The sequence below is a fragment of the Bos indicus genome, chromosome 15 (genome assembly GCF_029378745.1).
Source record: "Bos indicus isolate NIAB-ARS_2022 breed Sahiwal x Tharparkar chromosome 15, NIAB-ARS_B.indTharparkar_mat_pri_1.0, whole genome shotgun sequence".
NCBI lineage: Eukaryota > Metazoa > Chordata > Mammalia > Artiodactyla > Bovidae > Bos > Bos indicus.
In genome coordinates this window covers 79,588,398-79,609,794 of record NC_091774.1, presented here as the reverse complement: position 1 = coordinate 79,609,794, position 21,397 = coordinate 79,588,398, and the positions used below count along the sequence as shown (strand labels likewise).

At 37.4% G+C, this 21,397-nt stretch overlaps 1 protein-coding gene across 1 annotated transcript; it reads right to left on the bottom strand.

The window, feature by feature from the left end:
• Positions 1-9,871: 9,871 nt before the first annotated feature.
• On the bottom strand, positions 9,872-10,792 carry LOC109569125 (olfactory receptor 5T2-like). The gene has a single exon (XM_019974436.2). It carries the CDS (start codon positions 10,790-10,792, stop codon positions 9,872-9,874), a length of 921 nt encoding a protein of 306 aa, XP_019829995.2.
• Positions 10,793-21,397: the final 10,605 nt, after the last annotated feature.

Sequence of the window (21,397 nt, the reverse complement as noted above, 5' to 3'; positions counted from 1 at the left end):
ATACAATATCAATCCTGAAATTCTGAAATGAAGTATGAGATTTTTGTTCCAAGGCCCATAGTTTTATGGTAATATGATTATTAAAATCATTTTGACTTTGATAAAGAAACAGAGACAACCTATATATCATTTTCTAGAATACTCATTACTTTAGTGCAGGGCACAGCTGTTCTTTCTTCATCGACTTAGTCCTAAAATTAATAAAGTTATGGTATATTCTTGGCTCTAAAATGAACAAAATAACAGATAAATTGTGGACCATAGAAAGGAAGTTCCAAAGATTTTTTACCATGAAGTCACTTTTTACAATGACAAATTCTTGAATGTTGTGTTGTTGCTTCCTCTGGTGTCCTTTGTATCTTGTCTGTCATGTAACCAGTGACACTGTCTGCACCATGCGGAGTTAACAGGACCTTCATTTGTTCATAGCTCTGCCAACCTCTCCACTGATTCAGTATTCCTATAACAATGTTGGGTTTTCAGGTGGTTCAGTGGTAAAGAATATGTCTGCCAGTGCAGGAGATACAGGAAATGTGGGTCTCATACCTGGGTCTGGAAGATGCCCAAGAGTAGGAAATGGCAATCCACTCCAGAATTCTTGCTGGGAAATCCCATGGACAGAGGAGCCTGATTAGCTAGAGTCCTTGTTGTCACACAGAGTCAGAAACAACTGACCACACACACATAACATTGTTAAGATTCTTTTTTTCACAATTTCCATTCTTATTGATGTGTTATTTTGCAACTTGATCTCTCATTTGAAGCTTATTATTTATTGTAGAAGAGGGTTTTTTTTTTTAATTTCCTAAAACTTCTGTATGTTATATAATAAACATATCTTGGTTAGACAAAACTGTAAGACAGTGCCATCACTGGATCACAAAATCTCACCTTTCAAAAATATTTGTAAGAAACAGGCACACAGAGGGAGGAGCCAAGATGGCGGAGGAGTAGGACGGGGAGAACACTTTCTCCCCCACAAATTCATCAAAAGAGCATTTAAACGTCGAGTAAATTCCACAAAACAACTTCTGAATGCCGGCAGAGGACATCAGGCACCCAGAAAAGCAATCCAACTCTTCAAAAGGAGGTAGGAAAAAATATAAAAGACAAAAAAAGAGACAAAAGAGGGAGGGACGGAGTTCCGTCCCGGGAAGGGAGTCTTAAAAAGAGAGAAGTTTCCAAACACCAGGAAACCTTCTCACTGCCGAATCTGTGCCGAGCTTTGGAAGCACAGAGGGCAATATAACGGGGAGAAAAAATAAATAAAAAATTAAAACTCGAAGACTGCGAGTCCTACGGTAACTCCCCCAGCGGAGAAGCAGCGCAGACGCCTGCACGCGCCATTAGCAAGCGGGGGCTGGGCAGGGAGGCGCAGCGCGGGCTGCATCGCTTAGAGTAAGAATCTGGCCTGAATACCCTGAGCACTATCTGAGCGAAATAATTTGGGCTAGCAAACCAGACTGTGGGATATCTACCACGCGAAAAGCCAGCCCCAACCTAAGACACCGCCAGGCCCGCGCACGGAACAAACAACTCAACAGAGATAGCCGGCTGCAGACCTTCCCCCTCCGGTGACAGGCAGCCAGAGCCGGAAGGAGGCAATCGCAGCCCCAGAGAGACATTATCTATAAAACTGTAAGCAGGCTTCTTTGCTAACTAAAACTTCCTGGGGGTCTGGACGGTTAACATCTGACTGAGAAGGTGCGCCGGTTTTACACCCAGATAACCGAGTGGCGGGGAGGCGATAAGTCGCAGCATTGGCGCTCGCCAAACACCTCATCACTTGAGTTGCTTGGACCTGGGAAGAGCACAAAACTCAGGCCCAACTGAGTCTGCGCCTCTGAGGACTGCCCGAGTGCCTGAACCTGAGCGGTTTAGACCTGGGCCCAGGGCCAGCCTCGGATTGTTCCTGGCGGAACAACCTAGAGCCCGAGCAGTGTGGGCAGGGAGGCTACACGCGCCGTGAGCGGGGGCAGACCCAGTGTGGCTGAGGCACTGCGAGCGCACGCTAGTGTTATTTGTTTGCAGCATCCCTCCCTCCCTCCCCACAGCGCGACTGAACAAAGAGAAGAAATACAGCTCCACCCATCAGAACACCAACACAAGCTTCCCTAACCAGGAAACCTTGACAAGCCACCTGTACAAACCCACACACAGCGAGTAAAAGCCACAATAAAGAGAACTCCACAAACTGCCAGAATACAGAAAGGACACCCCAAACTCAGCAATTTAAACAAGATGAAGAGACAGAGGAATACCCAGAAGATAAAGGAACAGGATAAATGCCCACCAAACCAAACAAAAGAGGAAGAGATAGGGAATCTACCTGATAAAGAATTCCAAATAATGATAGTGAAATTGATCCAAAATCTTGAAATTAAAATGGAATCACAGATAAATAGCGTGGAGACAAGGATTGAGAAGATGCAAGAAAGGTTTAACAAGGACCTAGAAGAAATAAAAAAGAGTCAATATATAATGAATAATGCAATAAATGAAATTAAAAACACTCTGGAGGCAACAAATAGTAGAATAACAGAGGCAGAAGATAGGATTAGTGAATTAGAAGATAGAATGGTAGAAATAAATGAATCAGAGAGAATAAAAGAAAAACGAATTAAAAGAAATGAGGACAATCTCAGAGACCTCCAGGACAATATTAAACGTTACAACATTCGAATCATAGGGGTTCCAGAAGAAGAAGACAAAAAGAAGGACCATGAGAAAATACTTGAGGAGATAATAGTTGAAAACTTCCCTAAACTGGGGAAGGAAATAATCACCTAAGTCCAAGAAACCCAGAGAATCCCAAACAGGATAAACCCAAGGCAAAACACCCCAAGACACATATTAATCAAATTAACAAAGATCAAACACAAAGAACAAATATTAAAAGCAGCAAGGGAAAAACAACAAATAACACACAAGGGAATCCCCATAAGGATAACAGCTGATCTTTCAATAGAAACTCTTCAAGCCAGGAGGGAATGGCAAGACATACTTAAAATGATGAAAGAAAGTAACCTACAGCCCAGATTATTGTACCAGCAAAGATTTCATTCAAATATGAAGGAGAAATCAAAAGCTTCTCAGACAAGCAAAAGCTGAGAGAATTCTGCACCACCAAACCAGCTCTCCAACAAATACTAAAGGATATTCTCTAGACAGGAAATACAAAAATGGTGTATAAATTCGAACCCAAAACAATAAAGTAAATGGCAACGGGATCATGCTTATCAGTAATTACCTTAAACGTAAATGGGTTGAATGCCCCAACCAAAAGACAAAGACTGGCTGAATGGATACAAAAACAAGACCCCTACATATGTTGTCTACAGGAGACCCACCTCAAAACAGGGGACACATACAGACTGAAAGTGAAGGGCTGGAAAAAGATTTTCCATGCAAATAGGGACCAAAAAAAAGCAGGAGTAGCAATACTCATATCAGATAAAATAGACTTTAAAACAAAGGCTGTGAAAAGAGACAAAGAAGGTCACTACATAATGATCAAAGGATCAATCCAAGAAGAAGATATAACAATTATAAATATATATGCACCCAACACAGGAGCACCGCAGTATGTAAGACAAATGCTAACAAGTATGAAAGGAGAAATTAACAATAACACAATAATAGTGGGAGACTTTAACACCCCACTCACACCTATGGATAGATCAACTAAACAGAAAATTAACAAGGAAACACAAACTTTAAACGATACAATAGACCAGTTAGACCTAATTGATATCTATAGGACATTTCATCCCAAAACAATGAATTTCACCTTTTTCTCAAGCGCACATGGAACCTTCTCCAGGATAGATCACATCCTGGGCCATAAAGCTAGCCTGGGTAAATTCAAAGAAATAGAAATCATTCCAAGCATCTTTTCTGACCATAATGCAGTAAGATTAGATCTCAATTACAGGAGAAAAACTATTAAAAATTCCAATATATGGAGGCTGAACAACACGCTGCTGAATAATCAACAAATCAAAGAAGAAATCAAAAAAGAAATCAAAATTTGCATAGAAACGAATGAAAATGAAAACACAACAACCCAAAACCTGTGGGACACGGTAAAAGCAGTCCTAAGGGGAAAGTTCATAGCAATACAGGCACAACTCAAGAAACAAGAAAAAAGTCAAATAAATAACCTAACTCTACACCTAAAGCAACTAGAAGAGGAAGAAATGAAGAACCCCAGGGTTAGTAGAAGGAAAGAAATCTTAAAAATTAGAGCAGAAATAAATGCAAAAGAAACAAAAGAGACCATAGCAAAAATCAACAAAACCAAAAGCTGGTTCTTTGAAAGGATAAATAAAATTGACAAACCATTAGCCAGACTCATCAAGAAACAAAGGGAGAAAAATCAAATCAATAAAATTAGAAACGAAAATGGAGAGATCACAACAGACAACACAGAAATACAAAGGATCGTAAGAGACTATTATCAACAATTATATACCAATAAAATGGACAACTTGGAAGAAATGGACAAATTCTTAGAAAAGTACAACTTTCCAAAACTCGACCAGGAAGAAACAGAAAACCTTAACAGACCCATCACAAGCACGGAAATTGAAACTGTAATCAAAAATCTTCCAGTAAACAAAAGCCCAGGTCCAGACGGCTTCACAGCTGAATTCTACCAAAAATTTAGAGAAACACCTATCCTGCTCAAACTCTTCCAGAAAATTGCAGAGGAAGGTAAACTTCCAAACTCATTCTATGAGGCCACCATCACCCTAATACCAAAACCTGACAAAGATCCCACAAAAAAAGAAAACTACAGGCCAATATCACTGATGAACATAGATGCAAAAATCCTTAACAAAATTCTAGCAATCAGAATCCAACAACACATTAAAAAGATCATACACCATGACCAAGTGGGCTTTATCCCAGGGATGCAAGGATTCTTCAATATCCGCAAATCAATCAATGTAATACACCACATTAACAAATTGAAAAATAAAAACCATATGATTATCTCAATAGATGCAGAGAAAGCCTTTGACAAAATTCAACACCCATTTATGATAAAAACTCTCCAGAAAGCAGGAATAGAAGGAACATACCTCAACATAATAAAAGCTATATATGACAAACCCACAGCGAACATTATCCTCAATGGTGAAAAATTGAAAGCATTTCCTCTAAAGTCAGGAACAAGACAAGGGTGCCCACTTTCACCATTACTATTCAACATAGTTTTGGAAGTTTTGGCCACAGCAATCAGAGCAGAAAAAGAAATAAAAGGAATCCAAATTGGAAAAGAAGAAGTAAAACTCTCACTATTTGCAGATGACATGATCCTCTACATAGAAAACCCTAAAGAGTCCACCAGAAAATTACTAGAACTAATCAATGATTATAGTAAAGTTGCAGGATATAAAATCAACACACAGAAATCCCTTGCATTCCTATACACTAATAATGAGAAAATAGAAAGAGAAATTAAGGAAACAATTCCATTCACCATTGCAATGAAAATAATAAAATACTTAGGAATATATCTACCTAAAGAAACTAAAGACCTATATATAGAAAACTATAAAACACTGGTGAAAGAAATCAAAGAGGACACTAATAGATGGAGAAATATACCATGTTCATGGATTGGAAGAATCAATATAGTGAAAATGAGTATACTACCCAAAGCAATTTATAGATTCAATGCAATCCCTACCAAGCTACCAACAGTATTCTTCACAGAGCTAGAACAAATAATTTCACAATTTGTATGGAAATACAAAAAACCTCGAATAGCCAAAGCGATCTTGAGAAAGAAAAATGGAACTGGAGGTATCAACCTACCTGACTTCAGGCTCTACTACAAAGCCACAGTTATCAAGACAGTATGGTACTGGCACAAAGACAGAAATATAGATCAATGGAACAAAATAGAAAGCCCAGAGATAAATCCATGCACATATGGACACCTTATCTTTGACAAAGGAGGCAAGAATATACAATGGATTAAAGACAATCTCTTTAACAAGTGGTGCTGGGAAATCTGGTCAACCACTTGTTAAAGAATGAAACTAGAACACTTTCTAACACCATATACAAAAATAAACTCAAAATGGATTAAAGATCTCAACGTAAGACCAGAAACTATAAAACTCCTAGAGGAGAACATAGGCAAAACACTCTCTGACATACATCACAGCAGGATCCTCTATGACCCACCTCCCAGAATATTGGAAATAAAAGCAAAAATAAACAAATGGGACCTAGTTAAACTTAAAAGCTTCTGCACATCAAAGGAAACTATTAGCAAGGTGAAAAGACAGCCTTCAGAATGGGAGAAAATAATAGCAAATGAAGCAACCGACAAACAACTAATCTCAAAAATATACAAGCAACTCCTACAGCTCAACTCCAGAAAAATAAATGACCCAATCAAAAAATGGGCCAAAGATCTAAATAGACATTTCTCCAAAGAAGACATACAGATGGCTCACAAACACATGAAAAGATGCTCAACATCACTCATTATCAGAGAAATGCAAATCAAAACCACTATAAGGTACCATTTCACACCAGTCAGAATGGCTGCAATCCAGAAGTCTACAAGCAATAAATGCTGGAGAGGGTGTGGAGAAAAGGGAACCCTCTTACACTGTTGGTGGGAATGCAAACTAGTACAGCCACTATGGAGAACAGTGTGGAGATTCCTTAAAAAACTGGAAATAGTTTTTCCTACTGCTGGGCATACACACTGAGGAAACCAGAAGGGAAAGAGACACGTGTACCCCAATGTTCATCGCAGCACTGTTTATAATAGCCAGGACATGGAAGCAACCTAGATGTCCATCAGCAGATGAATGGATAAGAAAGCTTTGGTACATATACACAATGGAGTATTACTCAGCCATTAAAAAGAATACATTTGAATCAGTTCTAATGAGGTGGATGAAACTGGAGCCTATTATACAGAGTGAAGTAAGCCAGAAGGAAAAACACCAATACAGTATACTAACGCATATATATGGAATTTAGAAAGATGGTAACGATAACCCTGTATATGAGACAGCAAAAGAGACACTGACGTATAGAACAGTCTTATGGACTCTGTGGGAGAGGGAGAGGGTGGGAAGATTTGGGAGAATGGCATTGAAACATGTAAAATATCATGTATGAAACGAGATGCCAGTCCAGGTTCAATGCACAATACTGGATGTTTGGGGCTGGTGCACTGGGACGACCCAGAGGGATGGTGTGGGGAGGGAGGAGGGAGGGGGGTTCAGGATGGGGAACACATGTATACCCGTGGTGGATTCATTTTGATGTTTGGCAGAACTAATACAATTATGTGAAGTTTGAGAATAGAATAAAATTAATTTAAAAAAAATAATTAAAAAAAAAAGAAAGAAACAGGCACACAGATACAAATATACAGAAAAATGGCACGAAAGACACTACATTTATCCATGTTAAACAGTGGATTTATCTTCTCAGTTCAGTTCAGTCGCTCAGTCGTGTCCGACTCTTTGCGACCCCATGAATTGCAGCAGGCCTGGTCTCCCTGTCCAACACCAACTTCCAGAGTTCACCCAGACTCACATCCATTGAGTAAGTGATGCCATCCAGCCATCTCATCCTCTGTCGTTCCCTTCTTCTCCTGTCCCCAATCCCTCCCAGCATCAGAGTCTTTTCCAAAGAGTCAACTATTTGTATGAGGTGGCCAAAGTACTGGAGTTTCAGCTTTAGCATCAATCCTTCCAAAGAAATCCCAGGGCTGATCTCCTTCAGAATGGACTGGTTGGATCTCCTTGCAGTCCAAGGGACTCTCAAGAGTCTTTTCCAACACCATAATTCAAAAGCATCAATTCTTTGGCATTCAGCCTTAATCATGGTCCAACTCTCACATCCATACATGGAAAAAGCAAGAGAGTTCCAGAAAAACATCTATTTCTACTTTATTGACTATGCCAAAGCCTTTGACTGTATGGATCACAATAAACTGTAGAAAATTCTTAAAGAGATGGGAATACCAGACCACCTGATCTGCCTATTGAGAAATTTGTATGCAGGTCAGGAAGCAACAGTTAGAACTGAACATGGAACAACAGACTGGTTCCAAATAGGAAAAGGAGTACGTCAAGGCTGCATATTGTCACCCTGCTTATTTAACTTCTGTGCAGAGTACATCATGAGAAATGCTGGGCTGGAAGAAGCACAAGCTGGAATCAAGATTGGCAGGAGAAATGTCAATAACCTCAGATATGCAGGTGACACCACCCTTATAGCAGAAAGTGAAGAGGAACTAAGAAGCCTCTTGATGAAAGTGAAAGTGGAGAGTAAATAATTTGGCTTAAAGCTCAACATTCAGAAAACGAAGATCATGGCATCCGGTCCCATCACTTCATGGAAAATAGATGGGGAAACAGTGGAAACAGTGTCAGACTTTATTTTTCTGGGCTCCAAAATCACTGCAGATGGTGACAACAGCCATGAAATTAAGAGGCTTACTCCTTGGAAGGAAAGTTATGACCAACCTAGATAGCATATTCAAAAGTGGAGACATTGCTTTGCCAACAAAGGTTCGTCTAGTCAAGGCTATGGTTTTTCCTGTGGTCATGTATGGATGTGAGAGTTGAACTGTGAAGAAGGCTGAGTGCTGAAGAATTGATTTATCTTATAGGATGCACTAATTTAAGGTAAAATTTAACAACATATAAGCTAAATTTCGTTTGAATCAACCTCTTACATTCTCACTCGTGTGTTTTCTTTTGCCATTTTTGAATGTAAGTATGATCTCTGGCAACCCACTCCAGTATTCTTGCCTGGAGAATCCCAGAGACGGAGGAGCCTGGTGGGCTGCTGTCTATGGCTGAGTCGGACACAACTCAACCGACTTAGCAGCAGCAGCAGCGGCATGATCTCTGTAAATGTTAATGCATAGACTTTATTATCTGTGAGAAATCAAAGGTGGATATAATGCTTGTGCTTTGAAAGAATTTAAAATAAAGAAGAACTTCTTCCTCAAATCAGCATGGAATTAACACCAGGAATTTGAACATGTTATCTATGGTCCCCAAAACACAGGCTGGGATTAGATGACTGACAACGTATAAATCTAAGAATGGAGGCCAAGTCAGATACCAGTGACTCCAGGTTATGAGGTCATTTCAGCTATGGTTTTGCTATTGATCAAATAGTATTTGATAAAGCTAGTCATTTATAATTATCATACTTTTTATAATTGCAAATTGGAGTCTATATATCCAAGTTATATGGGGATAAAATAATAAACAACATTATAAAATAAAGATTATATTTACATATGTCTTTGACTGTGCTAGTGTTCTGTCAGTCAGTACAGCTTCTGCATACATATATACACATATTGGTAGGAACATACTGAGGAGCACATGGGTGATAGCAAATGGGTTTTTCTGCATATAAATATAGTACAGGTAGAGGGTTGATCGTTGTTTTAAAACATCAAGGGAGAAAAGAAGTGAATTCATAATGTAAAAATATTTTCAGCGTATCTTCTTGATATTGAGGCATAGAAGAACCTTACCCTCAATTTTTTAAACTTTAATTTTTACAGAGAAGGCAATGGCACCCCACTCCAGTACTTTTGCCTAGAAAATCCCATGGACGGAGGAGCCTGGTAGGCTGCAGTCCATGGGGTCGCTAAAGTCAGACACAACTAAGCGACTTCACTTTCACTTTGCACTTTCATGCATTGGAGAAGGAAATGGCAATCCACTCCAGTGTTGTTGCCTGGAGAATCCCAGGGACATGGAAGCCTGGTGGGCTGCCGTCTATGGGGTCACACAGAGTCGGACAAAACTGAAGTGACTTAGCTGTAGCAGTTACTGTGAAAATATGCTTTACAGCTAAATCAAATTCTCCAGAACATTCTCTTCATTGCCTCTTTTACATCTTTATTCCTTAAACTATAGATGATGGGATTCAGCATGGGAATCACAACACTGTAAAAGAGGGACACAATCATGTCATGGTCCAAGGCATAGCTGGAACTTGGCCTCACATACATGAAGAGGATGGTCCCATGAAAAATGCACACTCCAGTTAGGTGAGAGCCACAAGTAGAAAAGACTTTCCTTCTCCCTTCAGCAGAATGCATCCTCAGAACGGCCAACAGAATGAAGCTATAGGAGATCAGGACAATCAGGACAGTGACTATCTCAATGGAGCCCACAAGGTAGAAGAGCAGAAGCTGGTTTGTGTGAGTGTCAGAGCAAGAAATAGCGAGGAGGGGAGGGATGTCACAGAAGACATGTCTGATTTCATTGGAGGCACAGAAGGAGAGGCTGAAAGTAGCCACTGTGTGTACAGTAGCATGCACGATGCCACCAACATAGGAAGCAATGATGAGTGGCATGTAGACTCTGGGTGCCATGCTGACTGAATACAGGAGGGGGTTGTAGATGGCCACGTAGCGATCATATGCCATTGCAGCCAGAAGAAAGCATTCTGTGGTCCCAAAAGTAGTGAAGAGAAACATCTGTGCTGCACACTCAGGCAACAAAATGGTTTTGTTTTTTGACGTAAAATCTGCTAACATTTTTGGTGTAATTACTGAAGAATAGCAGGCATCAACAGATGACAGCACACTCAGAAAATAGTACATGGGGTTGTGGAGCCGGCAATCCCCAATGACCAACACAACCAGTCCTAAATTTCCAATCAAAGTAAAGAGATACATTGCTAGAAACAGGAAGAATAAGATAAATTGTATTTCAGGATTATCTGTGAGACCTTTCAGTACAAATATAGTAACTTCAGTGGTATTCTTCATGGTGACTCCTCATGGAACAAATTTTAACATAAAATTACAATTCATTTACTACAAAATAATAAAAACATTGTGACTCAGTAATGTGGCTTAAAGGATTTTGACATATGCTCTTATATTTATTTTGAGGGATGTTTCATTTCCGAGTTGTTGACCAGGAGACGTGACAAAGCAGTGAGTAAAGTGTCCATGCTGCTCACTGGAGAATCAAATACCAATATTTGTGTGTTCACTTACTTCTTGAATCCATGTAATTTATAAAACCATGAGGTTAACTGGTTAATGTGTCACTGCATTCTATTATCTGTCTTCATACTAAATCACATTAAAATGCACCAAATGACTGAATAAAATATAATTTCCCTCTGATATTCAAACACATAAGATAGTGTATCAGTGTACAGATCCCTGAAACAGAATAGCAGCATTCCACAACTTTCAGTTATTGTGTAAAATGACTTGCAATTACTATCTAGTCAACTGTAGAATCAGAACATTAGTATTTCTGATAATATTAAAACGATTATTTTTAAATGGGAGCTTGATTCACAAGATGATTAACCCCATTATGATTCTTAACATCATTTCAATGATATAGTTCATTCAAGACAAATAAAACAGGATTAAGAAACTGAAAATATTTGTTCACAGGCCAGGCTCATGATTAAGAGCCATGGCAATGTTAATATTGCTCTCTAAAGTTTTCCTTCTTCAAAGTACTAAGACATGTATATGCTCAAGCAGATAAAATAATACACAGTCACACAGGCTAATTAAATATGCAAAGCAACAAATATAAATATGTAAAACAATTTCCTTTAAATATGTCTTGTTTGGTTACACATTTAGAATGACCATATAATTGAACTTTGATCACCAAATGTATATATATTTAAAACATTAGCAAATGCAGGATTATAAAGTTAATACTATAACTAATAATTTTACAATATATGTGATCAGATCCTTGATCCAGATATTTTCTCCTTTATCTACTTGTCATGAATTTGTTTTGTGACTTTTAATACATACCAAAACAATATTCTGCTAGGAAGAAATGCAATGTATCATAATTTGATTTTGATTTTGATTCCCCTATTCACTCTTCATGCCTCTGGTATCTTCTTTAGAGAGTAAGGAAGCTTTGTAAATTTTGTATTCTGGTAATACCAAAACACACACACATATCACATAATTCTATTTTCTATGTTACAGTGAGTTTAAGTTTAGATAGTGAAAGACTTATGATGTTAAATGTGTGTGTGTGTGTGTGTATGTGTGTGCTCAGTCATGTCCAAATTTTTGGGACCCTATGGACTGTAGCCTCCCAGGCTTCTCTCTTCATGGAATTTTCCAGGCAAGAATACTGGAGTGGGTTTCCATTTCCATTTCTCTGAAAATGGGCTTTTCTACTGGATGCCAAAATGAAAATCATACTGGGTATAACCGAGTCAATATTAGAATATATTGAAAGGACTCGGAATTTTAAAGAGGAAATGACTATGATTATCAAAGGTTTTAATAATACAGGGTCAACTTCTAAAATAATCTAAAGCTTCTTCAAAAATACAATGCTAATAGAAGGTAAATATTCCAACTATATTGATCCAATCTTGAAAAACAAAGCTTGCAAAGAAGAGGAAAAATAATAACAGCCATGCACCGAGCACATGCAACAGTGATGGGCTTTTGTACATGTTATTTTATTTCCCCTTTATAGAAGCTCTCAGAACTGTCAGAGCCCAGATCCAATCCCAGGTATCCCCCACGATGCATCCACTTTTCATCATTTTTCACCACCTCCTGTAATACCATGGCTTCTTTCTGAAACTGACCTGCCTCTTGCTCCTCTCAGTGAAATAAAACTTTCCATTTCTGAGAATTTTATTTATTTTATTATTTACCTTTTTATTTTTTTATAAGTTTATAGCCGATTAACGTTGCTGTGAGAGTTTCAGGTGGACAGCAAAGGGACTCAGCCATATGCATACATGTATCTGTTCTCCTACAAACTCCCCTCCCATCCAGGCAGCCACATAACATTGAGCTGAATTCCATGTGCTCCACAGTAGGTCCTTATTGATTATCCATTTTAAATATTGGTGTGTATACATGTCCATTCTAAACTCCCTATCTGTCCTTTCCCCTCATTCTTCACCTCTCCAGCAAATAAAACATGCTTTTTGGTGTGCATTTTTCAAAAAATGAAGTCGCTCAGCCGTGTCCGACTCTTTGTGACCCCATGAGCCTACAACGCTCCTCTGTCCATGGGATTTTCCAGGCAAGAGTACTGGAGTGGGTTGCCATTTCCTTCTCCAGGGGATCTTCCCAACCCAGGGATCGAACCTGGGTCTCCCACATTGTAGGCAGATGCTTTACCATCTAAGCCACCAGGGAAGTTCATTTTTCAAAGATTTTTCTAAATATTAAATCTAGAGAAACATTCTGAAGCAGTAGTAATCTGATGTAGCTTGTACATCACAAAGGCAAAAATAAAAGGATAATTGTTTTCCTCTTTATAGCAAAAGATAATCCCTCTGATAGTTTGATAGGACAAATGCTTTTTGAATAAGACATTTTCATGGTTGTTTCTGGCTTAAACCGATCTGTCATCTGTCAAGTAAATAAAAGAATACGCTCAGGTGGTGCAGCAGTAAAAAACCTGACTGCCAGTGCAGGAGTTGCCAGAGGTGCATGTTCGATCCCTCGTTGGGAAGATCCCTTGGAGGAGGAAATGGCAACCCACTCCAGTACTCTTGCCTAGGAAATTCCGTGGACAGAGGAGCCTGGTGGATTACAGTCCATGGGGTTGCAAAGAGTTGGACACAACTGAGCACAAATACACACATCCTCATTTAACTAAAACCATATAATGCCTTCTATCTTCTCTGTTGTATTTATTCACCTATGGGAAGGCAACAACTAACAGGATTGCATGTCATATCTGATACTATGTCTTATTATTATTCTGCAAATATTAAATTATTCTGCAAATGACCTGAAGTTTCCTCTTACCTGTGGATCAGCAAAGGCAGGTTTAGGTACAGTGTGAATAAAAGTAGCTCAAAATGCTTATATCCACTTACTCAACTATTGATGAAACCACAGGAGATTCTCCAAGGGGAATATGTCCTAATTACCTCCTGGATCAAAATAGCAACATGACAATTTACTCAATAAAAAAGAAAACAGTCCTGAAATGATTGAATGCATGCTAATATTTGTTGAATAAATAGAGTCCTTTGGTCCCTGATTTATAACAAAATTTTAGATTTACATTTCCATGATAATTACTGATATTAATTATTTTTTCATACTAACCTGTTGTCTGTGTATCTACTTTGAAGAAAACACCTGTTCAAGGGGCTTGCAAGTATTTTCTCCCATTCTGAAAGTTGCCTTCTTACTCTGTTTGACTCTTTCCTTTTCTGTATATATTTTTAGTTTGATGTAGTCTCAGTTATCTAATTTTGTTTTTGTTGCCTGTGTTTATCATGTCATATCCATGAAATCATTAATAAGTACAGAGTCATGAAGTTTTACCCTTATATATTCTGCTAGTTTTTTAAGTTCAGGTCTTAGGTTTAAGTCTTTTGATTTTCATTCATGGTGAAAGCTGAGGGTTGACCTTCATTCTTTTCCATGTGAATACCCAGTTTTCCCCACACAATTTGCTAAAGGGACTATCCTTTTCCCTTGGTGTATTGTTGACACTCTTGTCAAATATCAATTGCTGCTGCTGCTGCTAAGTTGCTTCAGTCGTGTCTGACTCTGTGCGACCCCATAGACAGCAGCCCACTAGGCTCCCCCGTCCCTGGGATTCTCCAGGCAAGAACACTGGAGTGGGTTGCCATTTCCTCCTCCAATGCATGAAAGTGAAAAGTGAAAGTGAAGCCGCTCAGTCCTGTCCAACTCTTAGCGACCCCATGGGCTACAGCCTACCAGGCTTCTCCATCCATGGAATTTTCCAGGCAAGAGTACTGGAGTGGGGTGCCATTGCCTTCTCCGATCAATTGACTAAATATATGTAAATTAATATGCAAGCTTTTTGTTCTGTTCTGTTGGTCTATGTATCTGTCTTTATACCAATACTATATTGTTCAAATAATGTAGCTTTGTAACATATTTTGAAACCAGGATGCATGATGACTCCAATGTTGTTTTGATAAGCACTGCATTGAATCTTTCATTGACCTGGGTAGTATGGATATTTTATCAAATTCAAATCAACAGTACAATTGCATATAACCTTAGAGCTGTTAGGAGAGCTATTATTGAAGAAGAAAAAATCAGCAAGTGCTGGCAAAGATATGGAGAAAGAACCCCTTGGGCATTAATGATATAAAGGAAATTGCTACAGCCACTGTGTAAAATGTTATAGAGGTTTGTCAAAAAATTAAATCTACTATGTCATTTGCCAGTCATTTCTGGATATTTATATAAAAAAATGAAATTAGAATCTTGGAGAGATATTGCATTCCCATGTTCACTGCAGCATTATTCACAATAACTAAGATATAAAAACCACTTAAATGTCTATTTATGGATATATGGATTAAAAAAACTGACATATACAAACAGTGAAAACATTACTCAACTTTAATAAAGGAGGAAATCTTGACATTGCAATAATATAGAAGGATTTGGAGGCCATTTTTTAAGTGAAATAATTCAGACACAGAAAGGTAAATACTCTATGATCTTACTTATATGAGTTATCTGTAACAGTCAAACTCATGGAAGCAAAGAGAGAAGAATGGTGGTTTCTAGGGACTGGGGAAGGGAGAAATGGAAAAGTGATCATCAGAACATACAAAGTTTCAGTTATTCAAGTTAAATTAAGTTCAGGAGATCTTCTATACAGTGTAGTCCCTATAGTTAATAATTCTGTTTTGTATACTCAAAGCTGCTAATAAGGTAGATGTTATGTTGTGTTTTTATTATAAAATTATAATAAAAATAAAAGAGGCAGAGGAAACTTTGAGAAATAAGGATATCTTTATGGCCCTGATAGTGGTCATGCTTTCATGGATGTACTCTTCCCCCAAATCTTCAAGAAGAGTGCATTAAATATGCATATAAGTTTACATATGTTATACCTCAATGGTAGGCTTCCCTGGTGGCTCAGTGGTAATGAATCTGCCTGCAGTGTAGGATATGCAGGTTAGTATCCTTGGGTCAGGAAGATCCCCTGGAGAAGGGAATGGTTACTCACTCTGGTATTTTTGCCTGGAGAATTCCATGGACAGAGAAGCCTTGTTGGCTACAGTCAATGGGGTTGTATAGTAGCTAAACCTCATACTTTTCTCTATCATGAACCCAGTGCCCTATAGTGAAATAGATAAATTTTCTAATGGGACATAAATTGGAATAAAACACACTTTTATTCAGGAACTCTTCTTCTTGCTCTACAGGCAAGAACAGAGACATAAAAGTTTACTAGAAATTTATACCTACCAGAGTATCAGGAGAACTTAAATAAATATACTAGTATTTTATTTTATTGATGTGTCCACAAATTTTTATTTACCATTCTATATTTTTATTTAAGAAATTGGTGCTAATTCTTTAAATTTTCCTTTGTTAGGCTTAAAAAGTTCTCCAAAGTTTTTGGTTTTGGTGTACTGAATCACAGAATACAACTTATAAATTCTAATTTTAAAGACACTTTTAATTTTGATTATTTTTTTTGAAAGGATGTTCATGATCGGGCTAATTTTCAGAAAAGATGATTTACCATTCTAATTTGGGGAAAGGCATAATGCAGGGACAGAAAGGCTTTTTAAAGTTTCTTATAGCATAGAATATTGGGACTGACCCAGTTTATTATCAATAAAATAGAGTTTATTATATATTTTATCTCATGCAAATGTATGCATAGCTTAAAAAAGAAATTCCTTGTTTCCTTTTGGGACCCATTAATTGCCCAGTGCTTTTATTTTTACACTTTGATTTTAAATTCTCTATTAATTTCATTGATTTAAGTAAAATTTAGAAGTTATAGTTCATATATAAGCAACCTTCACAGATGCTTAATATTTTAACTTATGAAACATATTTTAATCAGCTGCTAAAAAGTGCTCTGAAATTATACCATATCCATGTAAATGAACAAAATATACCTGAAAATTTTGGTCAATTAGTTTTTTTTTCTGTGTGTGTGTGGTTCAGAAATAACTTTTCTGAGTTAATGCTGTCACTAAGTGCTAAATCTGAGATTTCAATGCAGTTTTTTTTTTTTTTTTAACTCCAAATAAAGTTCTTAATTTCTCACTGTTATTTTATTTCAAGCACATTAGTTAAGGAAAGGTTAGAATTGTAATGTCACTGAAATGTCTCCTGTATCTATCAGTTAATTTATATTTTGTGATGGATTCCTTGCTAGACTACCTACTGGTCCATTTTTCAAAATTCATTTGCATATTTGTATTTATTTTCTGTACCTAATTCCTGTTTTTCATCTTACTCTGTATAGTAAACATCTTTGTATATGTTCCATGGATTTGAGAGAGAAAGAGAAAGCAACAGGAAGAGAAGGAAAGTAGGAGAGAGGTTTGGAGAGAAAAAGAAAATAGAATTTTTAAAGATTAAGGTAATATTTATGATGCTCCAAATTTATTAATACATATTTGTACTATTAATTGATGCTTTATAGACTATTTTATTAATATAACAATTCAAACCTAATGATACCTTATTGTTTTTGTCTCTGTGTGTTCTCATGATTATTATGTAAGTTGTATGAATTTATACAGAAATAAAATTTAATTGTATTTTTTTTACACTAGACTTCTGTGAGAATTAAATGAACATTTTTTGGTGTGGTAAACTCTTGCCTGTATTGTTGGTTTTTAATCCCTAAGCCGTATCTGACTCTGTTACCCCATGGACTGTAGCCTGCCAGGCTCCTCTGTCCTTGGGATTTCCCAGGCACGATTACTGGAGTGAATTGCCATTTCCTTCTCCAGGGGATCTTCTTAAGCCAGGATTTGAACCCAGGTCTCCTGCATTGGCAGGCAGATTCTTTACCACTGACCAACCAGGGAAGCCCTTAAACTCATACTTATCAATTTATTTTGTGCATTAGAAATGTCTTCTACATGGACTTATGGAAACATTTCTGGGAAAATAAAGATGTGACTTTCTTCTAACAGCAAGCTGAAGCTTTATTCTTCCTGAGGTATGGACAATTAAATTCAATAAAAATGTAGCATGTTTAACATCATAAACTATTAAATTCAGCCTGACCCTGTATATGGCAGATTTCTCACTACTTAAATACTTTTTTAATTATGGCAAGCTGAAGGAAAAACAAAAGTTAACATGCCAAAAATCTGCCCCTTAATGTGATGAATCCAGTAATTAATTTTGTTTCAATAACTAAGATTTCATTTCAGATGCAAAAATGTCTTTAACTTAAAAAAAAGTCATACACTTCCCTTTGTTCCTATACCACCAATTAAGTAATAGTGTAATGACATTGGAGAAAAAATAGAAACTCCATTAGCAACTATAATATAATAAAAGAACATCCACAATTTGTTTTTGACTGAAATATATTTCAAAAATATTTCCAAGGACTTTGCAGAGATAATAAGACCATGAATTGAGAAGCACCTCACATGTTACTGAGAAAAAATTTGAAAATCAGTACCCATAAGATAAGCTGCAGAGGTCAAAATGAACAACTTAGTAACATGTATTCTTAGAAAATAAGAAAAAAAAATAAAATCATATCGTTATTTTTTGCAAAAAGAGTACATCTCCAAAATACTGTATGCTCTTCAATTCAACACTGGAAGCTAATGGAATAGGATAATGATATTAAATGATTTTACTTAAACAGGCAGCTCTGCACAATAAGTTGAAATAAGTTTCATTTATGCCATTTTCTAGTTATCTGGAAGCACTTAAATAATTTTTATATTATTTTCTTATTTTAAGCAAATCAAAATCTTGCTATGTGTGCTTACTTACTTCCATTTTTACAATTGTGGATGTAAAAAGGCACTTCAGGCACCTCATAGCAAAGCTAGTATGTAGTTGTATACTTTCCACAATAACATTTCAATATTGAAAGAACTACATTTATTCATATCTGTGGACTTTAAACTATGAAAACATGATAAAGAATGTAACAAAAAATAAGCTGTAAAATAAACTACTTTAATTGACATGGTATTTTAACATGATTAATTTAGCCAACAACTAAATGTAATAACTTGTAATGTAATCCCATTTTAGGGAAACATTTTCAGCTTAGAGTCTTTATTTAGGAGGTAGCCCTATTAAAACTAAAATGATTTTACACCCCCAAAATATTAATGATAATGGAAGGATTGATAGAAGGAAGGAAAAATACATATAATACTGATACAATTACTTTGAAAGACATGCCCTTGCAATGAAAAGGAAGTCTGTTGGAAGCAGGGTTTAATATGAGCACAGTAGGGATGTTTTTGTACCTTGTTCATTGTCCCCGACACCAAGGAATGGTGGCCTCTACCAGGGCTCACAGAGTGGAAAGAGTCAAAAGAAAACAGGCAAAGCTGAGTCAGGACCAGGCCTGCAGGGAAAGCCAGGAAGATGTGGTGGAGCTTAGCTTGGGACAAGCTCCATATGCCAGTCAGTCCTACCTAACTCTCTGAATTGTGCTTGTCTTTTGTCATCCTTGAGAATTGAGTGTGATCTTGGTAAATTCTAATGCCTAGTCTCTGTATTCTGTGATGAATTATTGAATGAATTTACTATCCATAAGTTAAGTTCATTCAGTCACTCAGTCATGTCCGACTCTTTGAGAACCCCTGGACTGCAGCACACCAGGCTTCCCTGTCCATCACCAATCCCAGCGTTTACCCAAACTCATGTCCATTGAGACAATGATGCCATCCAACCATCTCATTCTCTGTCATCCCCTTCTCCTCCCATACTCTGGATGAAATGATAAGAGGGAGAGAAATGCGCTGACACAAAGAGCATAAAAATAGCAACAGGCATTTGAACACACATGTGTGAACCACAGACTGGGAATAGACTGCTGCCAATGCAGAGATCTGAGGTTGGAGCAGAGTGATTAGAACTGGAGTCCAAACCAATGATCCCATGGAATATGATATGGGAGTAGGTGAGCTGTGGTTTTCCTATTGATTAGATTATGTTTGCTTAAGCTGCTGCTGCTGCTAAGTCACTTCAGTCGTGTCCGACTCTGTTTGACCCCAGAGACGGCAGCCCACCAGGCTCCCCTGCCCCTGGGATTCTCCAGGCAAGCACACTAGTCAGATATATAAGTATCAAATTACTAGTAATTGCAACTACAGTAACATAGCTATTTTGGATTATATGAAAAGAAAGTTGACACTACATATTTTAAGGTAAAGATTTCATGCCTATGGGACTGTGTGTGTGTAAATATACGTAGAATATATACCAATGTACATAAATTGAAATCCTAACTTTCTGTACTTCAGAATGTAACTATTATACCAATAGGATTTTCATGGAGATAATTAACTTCAAGTCTTTAGTTATTGTTGCTAAATCACTAAATCACTTTAGCTGATCTTGCTAAAATCACTAAATCACTTCTGACTCTGTTGCAACCCCATGAACAGAGGAGCTTGATGGACCCCATTGACTGTAGCCCACCAGACTTCTCTGTCCATGGGCTTTCCCAGACAAGAATACTGGAGTGTGTTGCCTTTTCTTTCTCCAGGGAATCTTCTTGACCCAGGGATTGAACCCACATCTGTAGTGTCTCCTGCGTTGGCAGGCTAATTCTTTACCAAAGCACCATCTGAGAAACCATAATTCTAGGTACTTCTTCTGTACGTACATACTATGTACATACTTCTGTATGTATTCTATGATTTATAAATTTAACGGATGCATAACTGTACCTATTTTCTCTTATTTATAGCTAGTTTTTTTCAATATATATGTGTTTATTTTTCTTTAAAGCATAAAATTTAATCTTGTAATATTGAATTATGTTTAAGAATCTCTTCAATGCCGAATGATACACACACACACACACACACACACACACACACATGCATATACACACACTATTCAACAGCACACTTGCATAGTTTGGATTTGCAGCTATAACTAATATCAGTGAACATGGTTTAGTTTTGATATTTAGTAGAAGAAACCGAATGAATAGCAGTGAGGAGAGTGTCCCAAACAGGAGAAATAAGAGCAGAGATATTGCATAGGAATAAATACAATAAGGGCTTCCCTGATGGCTTAAGCAGTGAAGAAGAACCTTCCTGCAATGCAGGAGACCCAGGCTCGATCCCTGGGTCAGGAAGACGCCCTAAAGTAGGAAGTGGCAACCCACTCCAGTATTCTTGCTTGGAGAATTCATGGACAGAGGAGCCTGGTGGACTATAGTCCACGGTGTTGCAAAGATATGGAGACAACAGAGCTACCAGCACTTTGAAACAGGTAATATAGGTGAGAGAGTTCTGCACAAGAACTGTTGAATTATAATTTAAACTTAATTCCAATTCACAAAAGTATCATTAGGTTGGACCCTGAATCTTAGAAAATTGTCTTGGATTTAAAAATAAGGATGTTCCTTTAAGAAGAAAATGAGTTTTTGCA